The sequence below is a fragment of the Pristis pectinata genome, chromosome 20 (assembly GCF_009764475.1).
Source record: "Pristis pectinata isolate sPriPec2 chromosome 20, sPriPec2.1.pri, whole genome shotgun sequence".
NCBI classification, from domain to species: domain Eukaryota; kingdom Metazoa; phylum Chordata; class Chondrichthyes; order Rhinopristiformes; family Pristidae; genus Pristis; species Pristis pectinata.
The window spans coordinates 8,209,091-8,223,576 of NC_067424.1; the positions used below are offsets into that span (position 1 = coordinate 8,209,091).

At 40.9% G+C, this 14,486-nt stretch overlaps 1 protein-coding gene across 3 annotated transcripts in view; it reads right to left on the reverse strand.

Annotated features, from left to right (window-relative positions):
• Positions 1-397: 397 nt before the first annotated feature.
• Positions 398-14,486, reverse strand: part of LOC127580793 (polymeric immunoglobulin receptor-like) — a 51,606-nt gene continuing 37,517 nt past the window's right edge. For all 3 annotated transcript variants that reach the window (XM_052034688.1, XM_052034687.1, XM_052034689.1), the window contains 4 exons: positions 10,506-10,584; positions 7,623-7,714; positions 5,902-5,948; positions 398-4,018 (listed from right to left, as the gene is read on the reverse strand). In XM_052034688.1, the coding sequence (XP_051890648.1) occupies positions 3,737-4,018; positions 5,902-5,948; positions 7,623-7,714; positions 10,506-10,584 (500 nt within the window). In that variant the 3' untranslated portion in view covers positions 398-3,736. The remainder of the gene's footprint in view (positions 4,019-5,901; positions 5,949-7,622; positions 7,715-10,505; positions 10,585-14,486) is intronic.

Sequence of the window (14,486 nt, forward strand, 5' to 3'; positions counted from 1 at the left end):
TGAGTATGGGAGTTAGGACATTATGTTGCAGTTGTATAAGTCATTGGTGAGGCTGCACTTAGAGTACTGTGTGAAGTTTTGGTCACCCTGTAATAGGAAAGGTGTGCTTAAACTGGAAAGAGTGCAGAAAAGATTTACGAGGATGTTGCCAGGAATAGAGGTCCTGAGTTACAGGGAGAGATTGGCCGGGCTGGGTCTTTATTCCTTGGAACATAGGAAAGTTAGAAGCAACCTTATAGAATTGTTTAAAATTATGAGAGGCATAGATAAGTCTTTCCCCAGGATAGGGGAGCCCAAAACTAGGAGGCATAGGTTAAGGGTGAGAGAGGGAAGATTTAAAAGGGATCTGAGGGGTGACTTTTTCACGCAGTGGATGGTGAGTATATGGAACGAGCTGCCAAAGGAAGTAGTTGAGGCAGGTACAATAGTATCATTTAAGAAGCACTTGGGTAGGTACATGGAGTACATAATACATAATAAGCAGTAGTATAAAATACAATAAAATACAGTAAAATTCAGTCAAAATCGATGGCATTTTTCGCTCTTCAGAATGCCCAATTATTCAAATATAACAATCTCATTTATCCATAGATATCTGCAGTAGGCCTATAGTTAATTTAATAGTAAGACTACAGACATTGGAGGCAAATGTCTTATATTTCTTAATTCCTAAAAATTTCATAGTACATAGTATCATTTAAGAAGCATTTGGGTAGGTACAAGGAGGGGTGGAGTTTAGAGGGTTATGGGCCAAATGCAGGAAATTGGAAACACAAGAGATTCTGCAGATGCTGGAAATCTGGAGCAACACACACAAAATGCTGGAGGAACTCAGCAGCTCAGGAAGCATCTATGGAGGGAAATAAACAGTTGACATTTCAGGTTGACCCCCTGCTTCAGGACTGGAAAGGAAGAGGGCAGAAGCCAGAAAAAAAAGGTAGGGGGACGGGAAGGAGCAACCTGCCAGCTTGTGCTCCTCCCCCTCCCTTTTTATTCTGGCTTCTGCCCTCTTCCTTTCCAGCCCTGATGAAGTGTCTCCACCCGAAACATTGACTGTTTATTTTCCTCCATAAATGCTGCCTGATCTGCTGAGTTCCTCCAGCATTTTGTGTGTGTTGCAGGAAATTAGGACTGGCTAGGTGGGCACCATGGTTGGCATGGACTGGTTGGGCCGAAGGGCCTGTATCCGTGCTGTATTGCTCTATGGCTCTGAGGGACTGTTGTGACTGCTGAACTGAGCCACATGGAAGCTGCAAGTGTGAGATATACAAGAACTTTATTCAACACAGCAGATCTCATGGAGAATCTATTTCTCCTCTCCCCTCACACAATAGTACAATGATGCTTTGTACTTTGTAAACACAAAGACAACAATAAGTGATTAACTGCATTTTCAGTGGATATAATTACCTCCATAGCATTAATATTTTGAACATAGACAGCTAACTTTTGCAGAATTACATATTTACAGTGGCAGCACATCCCAACTGAGCAGACCTTCTGAATATTCAAATACTGGCGGCTGGTCTGAAAGCTTCTGAGCACAAACTCCAGTCATCCAAAATATAGCTCTTTTGTTACAGTGTTGAGGGATGGATCGCTGAATGTACAAACAGCCAGAATATTGACAAAACAGGCATGTCCTGAACTGTCCATCAAGTGGCAGGAATATGTCTTTAACAACGTGTTAATACAGTAGATGGCCACTTAATGGCTTCCCTGATTTTATCATTAAGGTTTTAATAAGTACCAATTAACATCATCATTCATCTATTGTCTTACCCTGGGGTGGTACAGAATCAGAATGTCCCACACTCAATGATAGGTTCTGATGGCCTTTGAGTGTCAATGGAAGTTGAATTGTGAACAGCTTATTTCCTGAAGACTGGTTCTCATTTTTAATGAATACTGGTTATCCATATAATTTCATAACTCCAGAATAATGACAGTGAACAAGATGATTGATGAGGGAGCGCAGTGGATGTTGTGGGCATGGACTTCAGCAAAGCATTTGGCATGGTCCCTCATGGTAGGCTGGTCCAGAAAATTAAACCACATGGGATCCATAGTGAGTTTCTTAGTTAGAAACAAAGTTGGCTTGGCCAGAGACAACAGAGGGTAGTGGTGGAGGAAGTGTTTTTCTGACTGGAGGTCTGTGAATAATGTTGCTCTGCAAGGTTCAATACTGGGACCTCAGTTGTTTGTGATATATATAAATTATTTGGATGAAAATGTAGGTACTTTGATTAATAAGCATTAAGACAATAAAACAACTGAGGAGTTGTGGATAGTGAGCAAGGTGGCCAAAGGATACCGCAGGATATAGATCAGCTGGAAGTTCGGGCAGAGAAAAGGTAGATGAACTTTAATCTGGACAAGCATGAGATGTTGCATTTTAGGAGGTCAAATGCAAGATGAAATTATACTGTAAATGGCAGGACACTTTGCAGTGTTGATGTACAATGGGATCTTGGGGTGCAAGTCCGTAGCTCCCTGAAAGAGGCAATGAAAGTGAATAGGGTGGTAAAGAAGGCGTATGGCGTTCTTGCTAACACTGGTCAGGGCATTGAGTATATAAACTGGCAAGTCATGTTGCAGATGTATAAAACTTTGGTAAGGTCACACTTGGAGTATTGTGTGCAGTTCTGGTTGCCACACTATAGAAAAGATGCAGAGGCCTCAAAGAGGGTGCAGTAGAGGTTAACTGTGATGTTGCCTGGATTAGAGTGTAATAGCTATACGGAGAGTTTGGACAAAGTTGGATTATTTTCTCTGGTGAGTCAGAGGCTGAGGGTCGACCTAATGGAAATATATAAAATTATGAGAAGCATAGACAAGGTAGATAGTCAGAGTCCTTTTCCCAAGATGAAATGTCAAATATCAGAGGACATAGGTTTAAGGTGAGCAGGCGGAAGTTTGAAGGAGATGTGCAAGGTAAGTTTCTCATTTTACACAGAGAGTAGTTGGTGCCTAGAATGTGCTGCCAAGGGAGGTGGTGGAAGGATACACAATAGCAACATTTAAGAGGCATTGAGACGGATACATGAACAGGTAGGGAATAGATGTGGATCATGTGCAGGGAGATGGGATTAGTTAGACTGGAATAATGGTCAGCGCAGATGTAGTGAGCTGAAGGGCCTGTTCCTGTGTTATACTGTTCTATGGTCTATATTCTATGTTCTATATTCTGTGTTTCATTGAGATCACCTCTAAAGTATAGAGAGATGATTTCCAGTCAGCCTCATATGGCAATCCCTCCTTATATAACAAATTCACAATCCCAAGAATCCTTCCAGGAGAGCTTTGCCACACTCCATCCATTACAAGTCCATCTTTCCTTAGGTGGGAAGAACCATACCTTACAAAATAGTCCAGATGCAGTCTCACCAGAGCTCTATATAACTCGAACAAGATATCGCTTTGTTTTCATTCAAACCCCTGAAAGAAATTATGATTGATGAGGAGGTGGTGTGAGTGTGGTGTCAGGGTGGATATTGCAGAACTCAGAATGAGAGGCAAGAGCATTTTGACATTTGCATAGATGATCCAGACACAGAAACTCAATGCCAATTGATTACACTTGCTGATGAAAAGGAGCTGGAAAGGGATTTGAAGAAGCAACTCAGAAAAAGCTTGACAAGATAATTACGTGGATGGATTAAGGAAGTAGAATCATAATACAATAGTAAAGCAAGGAAGGAGAAATATACAACACAGGCTGAAGTAAATAAGTTTCCTAAGAACCAACATTGGCATAAATTGCCTGTGCAGAGTCCTGCAGAGTGCCAGGAGAGGGACCTTTCTGTTTGGGCTTTCGAGGATGACTTTGCAATTTGATATCTGCATAGGTGACATTGTCTTCATCAGTAATGGAATGCCCAACTCTTGATTTCCTTTGAAACTGCACATCTGCATACACAATTCCATTTTCATTGTTATCCAACTGGGCAGCTGCCTCATTGGTTCGAAGTTGGTGCAGATCTGCATAAACGATGCTCCCTTCCAATGTGGCCATTTCCTGAAATTTGAAAAAATCCTTTATCTATTTTATACCTGATGAATGTGAAATGTGAAATACACTGCACTGAGCAGAAGTCTATTCCTGCCATTGTCTGTAAGGAGTTTGTACATTCTCCCCGCGTCTGTGTGGGTTTCCTCCGGGTGCTCTGGTTTCCTCCCACATTCCAAAGTCGTATGGGTTAGGAAGTTGTGGGCATGCTATGTTGGTGCCAGAAGCGTGGCGACACTTGCGGGCTGCCCCCAGAACACTCTATGCAAAAGAAGTATTTCACTGTGTGTTTCGATGTACGTGTGACCAATAAAGATATCTTATAAATCTTTTCACTGGACTCAACAAGTCATAACTGGTGTTTACTTTTATTATTCAAGTTATTCATCTGCATTAACTTGTACTCATCCCTTCCCCATATGTTTACCCAGTTTCCCTTCAATATCTTTTTCTGTTCACCTCAACTACCCCTTGTTGTGAGTAACTCCACAACCTCATTACAAAACTGGGAACAGAATTTCCTCCACAGTTCCTGACTGGATTTTTAAAATTAATTATCTTATATTTACAGCCCTAGTTCTACTCTCACCTGTAAGTGGAAACACATTCACTATTCTATGAAACACTTTGATATTCTTGCAGACATCTATCAGATCACCCCCAGTTTTCTGTTATTTTGAATAAACCATGATTCTTTCAATCAATTCACAGAGTTTGGTTTTCCAGAATGCATGATAACAGCTTATGATTCAGTAGCAGTGATCCTAAATCAACACGTGTTACATTTAAATATACAATAATAACTGCATGTTCTTTACAACACCTTCAAAACAGTAACATTGTCCTAGGTGATTAACAGGAGCACAATGAGAGAAGAGGTTAAAATGAATTTGGGAATTATTAGGGTAAGGTCCAAAACTTTTATGATTTACAGGCAAAATGGTCTGACATACTACAGAGGACAGAATTGCAGGTGTTCGTGGAGTTAAGTCAAGTGCGTGGGGCTTGGCCAGCTTAAGCTATTGCCACAGGTGGTGGGATTCAGAGATTGGAGGATGCACAAGAGGAACATATAGTCCTCCAAACGTTCTAGGGTAGAGATCTTGGAGAGACTGTGGTGCTAACAAGAGAGAAACTGTACGATAGAGCAGAATCTTTCAACAATCTCAGTAACCTTTGGGAAAATGAAAGGCACTTGATGAAATTGAGAAGATTTTAAAGCTAATTAACAATATTGACCCAAATTATGCAATGTCGGAAAAGGTTCCATCATTTGGGACATCCAGTTGATAATTAATAAGGTAATAATATACAACAAGTGTGCTGAACATTGTGGAAAATATCACAAACGAAGATTGTTGATAATAGACCTAAGAAACAATAAAAGATTTGGAGTGATATCAGAATTGTGGGATAGAGTGAGAAAGTGGATGAGCGAGGTCAGCCCACAAGTACAGAACAGATGAGCTGGTTACTCTGAATGGATCTGCCCTTTTTTTTCTGATTTCACATCAGTGTTTGGGTCTCAGTGGGAGTAAACAAAATGTCAACTGAAAAGTCATTGAACTCAAAGACGGGGTTGCACAATTAGACAAGTTCCAACTCTAACAATACAGTGAGAACCAATCTCACATTTTTTCCTATCAGTAACGATATTAAAGACCGGAGCTACTCTGAAGATTAGTCAAGTAAAATATCATAGATACATTTAAAAAGAAGCTACATAAGCATGAGAGAGGGACAAATGACCAGAAGGATATGCCGAAAAGGGGTGTTCAGAGGTTTGTGTATAATATTAATGCTGAACTGGACTAGTGGGGCTTGTTTAGTCCCATGTAATCCAATTTTATAAATCCATAAACATTCAGAGAATTCATACTTTACGTCCTTACCTGGGTTTCATTTTTGCCTCCACTGCGAGATGTGTTGCACTTGGATACTGGAAAATACAACATTACTGCTGAAAGAGCTGTGTCAGAAACAGGTTTAAGCATCTCATATCCATGAGAACCTCAGCTGCACTGCAGCACGATTCCCCACACAGAGGAAAACTCTGCTCTGGTTACTACACATAATGTTCAGAAAGGATCATATTCCCTGTATTTTACCACCACATTCACTGCTACTGAAAACTAACATGTTTTCCATCTTTCAATGTTCTGATGAGGGTTTCAGATCTGAAATTTTAATTTTCTTTTTGTTTCTACAAATTCTGTCTGACCTGCTGACTGTTTCCTACATTGTCTGTGTTTTTGAGATAATACTTCACCTTCAGCATATGATGGAGTAGTTCACCTGACAATATTCACACTGCCTCATAAATATCCCATTGATTTCTGCCAGATTGTCCCTTAGGCAGAAGGAACAATTGCACAAAATAAAACCTCATTTCCCAAATGATGACAAAACCTCCTTTTGAATTCAACACTGAGATCAACAATTTCATAAAATGATTTGCTGTTTCCACATTCTCCAATTCTGGACCCATCTTCAATTCTTCAATATCCTATTACTACCCACCTTGTGAGTCACACATCACCTTTGCTAACAATTATTTTCTTCTGTCTTGCACCCTATCAGAAACCCTCTCTTTTGTTCTTCCCTCCTCACTGTCTCAGTACCCCAAGACTTGTTTAATCCTTCACATTTTCCAATTACGATACAAGCTCACTGTCTTGAAGCATTAACTGTTTCTCTCTTCACAATTGCCATCTGACATGCTGAGCGTTCTTTGCAATTTTCTGCTTATATCTCAGATACTCAGCATTGAGGGAATTTCACTTTGGAAAAGATTGCACTCTTTTTGTTTAGATGTTTGCAGCAAACATGGGGTGGGTGATAATACTACACAAAGTAATTTTCTTGTCTGCTGGAGAGAGAGAGGGAGAGAGAATCCAGGAAATACATCCAGGGAGAAGTCGAACTGTCAATTAACATCATTGTCAGCCAATGGATACACTCTATCTGCCAATGAGTTGGAGGCTGCAGGGACTTCATCTTCCAGCAATCAACCTCATTTCCCCATCTAACGATAAAACAAGGAAGTTCACTTCATCATTTTACAAAGTCTATTTAAAAGAGACAAGATCATCTCAACAAAGCAGACCCATGACTGAATCTGCAGCAACTTTGCCTAATAAAAGCAGGGAAATTTCTCCAGTGATATGCAGTGAGTGGAGGATAGGTAAAAAATAGACCTGATCATTTCATTTGAAAATTAGTGAGAATAGGATATTTACACATCCATTGTGCAAATGATTGCAATTAATAAGAGGTTGTACTGAGGAACAGCTTATTGAACACACTTTCAATTACAACAATTAAGTCCCCAAAGCTCAGTCCAACAGCTGAGAGGGTGAGACCAACTAAATCTTACTTCTACCCAAACTCTTACTTCTCATGTGGTTCTGCAATTCCACACTGGGTTGAGTTTACGTCCCCTGATGTTTGGGGAATAATGGCTGTCACCACATTACAGTGGTAGTATCATTATTCGTTCATGCTTTGTAAACCTAGACATGAGCACTTTAATCCTGGCTTTTTGTTGAAATCGCTTAACCACCCCGAACTATCACATACATCATGAAATGATTGAAGGAAAATGGAAACTTACCCCTGTTTTTCCACTTCAGGTAGCAAAGTAAACAAATGACAAGAATGATGAGAAGAATCCCAAGGACACTGAGTACAATTATGTAAGTGGGTCTGTGATACAAAGAATAGGAAAGGGTCAGCCCTGGTTCACCATTGATTCTTGGCCATTTGTAAAGAATGAAAGTCTGGCATTTACACGGCACCTTCCATGAGCTCAGGATGTGTGCAGCTCAGAAAATGGAGTGTAGCCATTGTTGCAGAGTGGAAAACACAGCAGCCAATTTGCTCACAATAACACCAATACTGACCAATGATGGTGATGCTGGTTAAAGGGTAAGTATTGTCCGGGCCATTCGGGAAACCTCGCATGCTCCTTTACAAACATTGCATGGGAACTGTTACATCAATCTGAAAGGATTGATTGGAGGGTTCTGATTTGACAAACAGCACTGTTGACCATGCAGCTTTTCCTCAGTATGGCAGTGGAGTAGTCGCTGAGGAATTAACTCAAGCATTTATAGCTGGACTTGAACAAACAATTTTTATCATCCTGGCTGTAGAAGCCAGCTCCAATGTCAGTGGAGAAGCTCCCCATGGCTGGGCCATTAAAATATAAATCCCATCATGGGGGTTGGGTGGAGGGGACAAAACAAGCCAGGCCCATGAAATTGCTGAAAAAATATTGACATTGTCCAAACTGCTCACACCTTCACAGTCAGCTGTCCAAACTGTCAAAACTATGAAGGTTTATAACTGGAAGAAGACATTCAAAATATAATAAAAATCAATTAAAAAAATAGAAATTATTGCAAATATCCAAAAAAAAAATTAATTATGTTTGTGTAAGAATCAGGATGGTGGCACCGTTGTGGGGAGAAGCTGGGGCAATATCTACAGATCCCACTGCAAATACTCATAGACCAAAGATCTAATAAAGGAAAAACTTCACTTGCTTAAAACCAGCTCTCATCCAAAAATCATCACCAACTCAACCTCCATCAAACCTAACACTAGTTTGGACATAGACTGTTGTGGTTTTAATGGTGCCATGTCAAAATCTTTTCCTCATCTGGACTGTGGAACATCTTCAACATATCCAGAGGAAGACCCACCGCAACCTTCTCAGGACAAACAGTGTGATATCATATGTCCTCCCCCAAGGAATTAAGGGAACTTAATAGTGATCTGTTGGAACATATCGTCATTACAAAAGAGGAGGTGCTGGCAGTCTTAAAAAATATTATTTTGGATAATTCCCCAGGGCCTGAACGAGTTTTTCTTGTGGGAAGCTAGGGAAGAAATTGCAGGGGCCTTGGCAGAGATATTTGCATCATTTTTTAGCCATGGGTAAGGTACTGGAAGATTGGAGGGTGGCAAATGTTGGCAAATGGTGTCAGATGAGGAGGAAAATTTAAAAATGGGTTGCAAAGACGTGCCAGTGCACTGCAGGCCAGTGGACCCAACATCAGTGGTGGGAAAATTACTGGAGAGGATTCTGAGGTACAGGATCTACCAGCATTTGGAAAAGCAAGGACTGATTCAGGATAGTCAGCATGGCTTTGTGCATGGGAAATCATGTCTCACAAATATGATTGAGTTTTTTTGAAGAGGTGACAGAGAGGATTGATCAGGGCAGGGCAGAAGATGTTGTTTACATGGACCTTAGCAAGGCCTTTGACAAGGACCCACAACGGTCCAGAAGGTTAGATCACATGGGATCCAGGGTGAGCTAGCCAATTGAATACAACATTGGCTTGGTGGAAGGATCAAAGGATGGTAGTGGAGGGTTTTGTTCAGATTGGAGGTGTTGCACTTTGGTAAATTATACCAGAGCAGGACATACACAATAAATGGGAGGACCATGGAGAATGTTGTAGAACAGAGAGACCTAGAGTTACAAGTACATTTTGCTTTATTGGTCAAGGCATTGAGTCATGATGTCGTGTTACAGCTGTACCAGATATTGGTGAGACAGTACTTAGAATATTGTGCACAGCCCTTGTCACCTGGGTATAGGACAGATGTCATGAAGCTGGAATGGGTGCAGAAAATATTGGGATATCATGTTATAACTTTACAAGATGATAGTGAGACCACATGTGGAGTTTTTTGTGCAATTCTGGTTGCCCAGTTCTAGGAAGGATGCCATTAAGCTGGAAAGGATGCAGAAAAGATTCACGAGGACATTACCAAGAATGGAGGGCTTGAGTTACAAGGAGAGGCTGGCTAGACTGGGACTTTTTTCCCTGGAGTGTAGGATGCTGAGGGGTAACCTTATAGAGGTATATAAAATCATGAAGGGCATCGATAAGGTGAATGGTCACAGTCTTCTTCCCAGGGTAGAGGATTGTAAAATGATAAGGCATAGGTTCAAGGTGAGACAGGAAAGATTTAAAAGGGACCTGGGGAGCAACTTTTTCCACACAGAGGGTGTTGGGTGTAAGGAACAAGCTGCCAGAGGAATCTGCAGATGTGGGTACATTTACAATGTTTAAAAGACATTTTAACAGACACATGGATAGGAAAGGCTTAGTGGGATTTGGGGCAAACACTGGCAAGGGTGACCAGCTCAGGTAGACAACTTGGTCATCATGGACAAGTTAGGCCGAAGGGCCTGTTTCCCTGCTGTATAACTGTGACTTTATGACTCTTTATATGAGCTTCAACTTTTATGCTTAAATTATTAAATAATATTTAGGGAGAGAAATTTATCTTTGCATCTCAGGCTTGAAGCATGTACAAGAACATCAGATATACTCAGTTCCCAATACATGGTTTAATTCAAGTTAATAATCTCACAGATATTTAACACCAGTTAAAGAAAAACAAATTTCCCTCACAACTGGCACTATTTTGAAGCAGTACCAATCAAACCACCAGAAATGAGAACCTTGTACCTTACATTGGAAATGGAGTATGTTGTTTCCTTTGTGCAGTTGTCATTGATTCTGTCACAGAAATGTCACAAAAATACATTGGCCCTGTTGAGACAAGGAGATAAAATTCAATTTCACTTGTTTTTTTACGCAGTGAAATGAGAGAGCACAATTGTTAGACTGATGGGTACTTGAACACGGTGGACCAAAGGTGATTGATTACTCTTGAGGTTGACCGCATTTACTGACAATCTGGATTCTTTTCCATATTCAGGGACTAGTGGTGTGGAGATGTTGCAGGGGAAATTAAAGGGCTTGGACTTCTGGGACTGTAAGTTTATTAAAACCTATGCAATCATAATAGAAAGATCTAGCCAGGGACCTGGCCTTGGCTAGCACTGGGAGATCTCTTTCTGGGGCCCATCACCCACCGGAGATTGGTCATAGCTGTACATTGAATATACAGGGAGATATTGGTTCAAGTACAGTTCTATATTACAGGATAATGCGGATGGTATTCCCAATGAAAAGGCAAGGCCTTTTAAAAATAAAGTATGGAAAAAATGTCTCACTTTCATATTCAACTGTTGTTCACTGTCATTGGCTCCCTCCCACTCAGGGCTGGTTTTCTGAGCTTGCAGTAGTGACAAGAAACCCCAACCACTTTCAGAAGATGTCACAAAATCCTGGTGAAAATTTCTGTGCATATGATTATTCTGATTGTGTTGCTGGTGGGAGAGGTTCTGCACCTCCAGTGAGCACTCAGATATTCGAATAAAGATGTGGTTTCTGAAACACTTAGGAGTAATAGACCTAACTCCAAGAACTAAATGGTGATCAATATTATCCTTGAATTGTCCCCATTCTACACCCTGCAGCCTGATGAAACATCCCACTCAGTATGAACTCCATCCAGCTTTCACAGAATATTTCAAGTATCAAAGAGATCACCTCAGAAGATTTTAGAAGATCAACCGTGACTCCCAAAAGAAGTTAGTGATAGTATTAGATTCAAGGAGATGTGTAATGGTCAGAAAAATCAGCAAACCTGAGTACTGGTAGTAGTTCAGAAATCAGCAATGGAATACAAGGTAATTGATTAAAATATTTAAAATAGATTATGTGAGCAAGTTTGCAGGGAACATATAAACCTATGTAAAAGCTTCAAGAGATATGCAAAGAGGAGAAGATTAGTTAAAACAAATGGAGGTTACCTGTCAGACAGAAATGGAGGAATTTATAATGGGGACAAAGAAATGCAAAACCAATTCAATACATACTTTGGTGTTGTTCTTCTTCGCCACGTGTCCTAATACCAATGTCAGACTAACTGCTCTATAATTTCCTCTTTTCTCTCTAATTCCTTTTCAAACTAGTGTGGATAACTTCCCTCCAATCCAGTGGAACTGAAAATGGCCAGTAATGCATCCATTATTTCTCGGGCCTTATATACTCTTGCATGTAGAGTATCAGAGCCTGGAGATTTATTGGCTATTAATCCCCACAATTTTCCAGACACCATTACTCTATTAATGTTGATTACTCATTTTCTCTCTTTCTATGTTCTCCAGCATTTCTGGGGGATTGTGTCCTCTATGTTCCAGCTTTCTCCCCAAATCTTCACCTTCTTCAAGGTGGAGGAGGTGTCTAACATGCCAAATAGAGATGATATGGATGCGATAGGAGGTGAGGACCTCAATACAATTGCTGTCACTAAAGAGGTAGTGTTGAGCAAACTAGTGAGCATAAAGGTAGACATCCCCTGGTCCTGATGGGATCCATCCCAGGGTATTGAAAGAAATGGCGTAAGTTATAGTAGATGCACCTGTGATAAATTACTAAAGTTCTCTGGACTCTGGGCAGGTCCTAGCAGATTGGAAGACAGCAAATGTCACGCCACTGTTTAAAAAAGGATGTAGGCAAAAGGCAGGTAGCTATAGGCCAGTTAGCTTAACGTCTATAGTTGGGAAGATGCTTGAAGCTATCATTAAGGAAGAAATAGCAAGACATCTTGTTAGAAGCAGATGCAGGCAGGTGCAGCATGGATTCAGGAAAGGCAGGTCCTATTTGACAAACATTGGAGTTCTTTGAGGATATAATGAGCACAGTAGATAGAAGGGAACAGGTGGATGTTATATACTTGGATTTCCAGAAGGAGTTCAATAAGGTGCGACATAAAAGACATCCATAAGATAAGGATACATGGAGTTAGGGGTAATGTATTGGCATGGATAGAGGATTGGTTAACCAATAGAAGGCAGAGAGTTGGGATAAATGGGTGTTTCTCTGGTTGGCAATCAGTGGTGTGCAGGGTGCCGCAGGGGTCAGCGCTGGGCCCACAGATGTTCATGATATACATTAACGATTTGGAAGAGAGAACCGAATGTAGCATATCTAAGTTTGCTGAAGACACTAAATTGAGTGGAAAAGCAAATTGTGCAGAGGATGCGGAGAATCTGCAGAGAGATATAGATAGGTTAAATGAGTGGGCAAGGGTCTGGCAGATGGAGTACAATGTTGGTAAAAGTGAGGTCATCCACTTTGGAAGGAAAATAGAAGATCGGATTATTATTTAAATGGTGAAAGATTGCAGCATGTTGTTGTGCAGAGGGATTTGGAAGTGCTTGCGCATGAATCGCAAAAGGTTGGTTTGCAGGTACAACAGGTTATCAAGAAGGCAAATGAAATGTTGGTCTTCATTGCTAGAGGGATTTAATTTAAGACCAGGGAAGTTATGCTGCAATTGTACAGGGTACTGGTGAGGCCGCACCTGGAGTACTGAGTGCAGTTCTGGTCACTTTACTTGAGGAAGAACATACTGGCAGTGCAGAGGAGGTTCACCAGGTTGATTATGGAGATGAGGGGGTTAGCCTATGAGGAGAGATTGAGTCACCTGGGACTATACTCACTGGAATTCAGAAGAATGAGAGAGGATCTTAGAGAAACATATAAAATTATGAAAGGGCTGGATAAGATAGAGGCAGGAAGGTTGTTTCCACTGGTAGATGAGACTAGAACTGGGGGACATAGCCTCAAGATTCGGGGGAATAGATTTAGGATGGAGATGAGGAGAAACTGCTTTCCCAGAGAGTAGTGAATCTGTGGAATTATCTGCCCAGGGAAGCAGTGGAGGCTACCTCATTAAATATATTTAAGACACAGTTAGATAGATTTTTGCATAGTAGGGGAATTATGGGTTATGGGGAAAAGGCAGGTAGGTGAATTTGAGTCCACGGCCTGATCAGCCATGATCTTATTGAATGGCAGAGCAGACTCAATGGTCGACTCCTGCTCCTATTTCTTATGTTCTTACATCTCTTTATCCCTCTACCCTGAGAAAAATAACCAAACCTTTCTTGAATACGGTTAATGATTTGGCTTCAATTGCTTTCTGAGGTAGAGAATTCCACAGGTTCACCACTTACTAGGAGAAGAAATCTTTATTCATCTTGGTCTTAAACGATTCATCCCTTATCCTTAGACTGTTCTGGATTTCCTGGCCATTGGGAACGTCCTACCTGCATCTGCGTAATCTTGCTCAAATTTTGCAAGTTTCGATAAGATCTACTCTCAGTCTTCTGAACTCCAGCAAATTATAAGCCTAATTAACCAAATCTCTCATCTTGTGCCACTCCTGGCATCCTAGAAATCAGTCTGCTGGACCTTTGCTAACGTCCCTCCATTGCAAGAACATCCATCATCGGACAAAAACTGCGCACGATACCAATGGTCCCATCTGATAAAGGCCCTGTATCTTTGCAGCATTTCATGCCTGTTCCTTTATTCAAATCCTCTGTAAGTCAGAATACAGTTTGCCTTCTTAATGCCCTGCTGCACCTGCATGTTTACCTTCAGTGAAAGGTGCACAAGGACAACCAAGATTCATTATATCTCCCCCTTTTCCACTCTACTGCCATCCAGGTAATAACCTGAATTCCTGTTATTGCCACAATCTTAACAATACTAAATGTTTGCCCTTGTGTTGCTGATTCACTGAATGGGGGAAA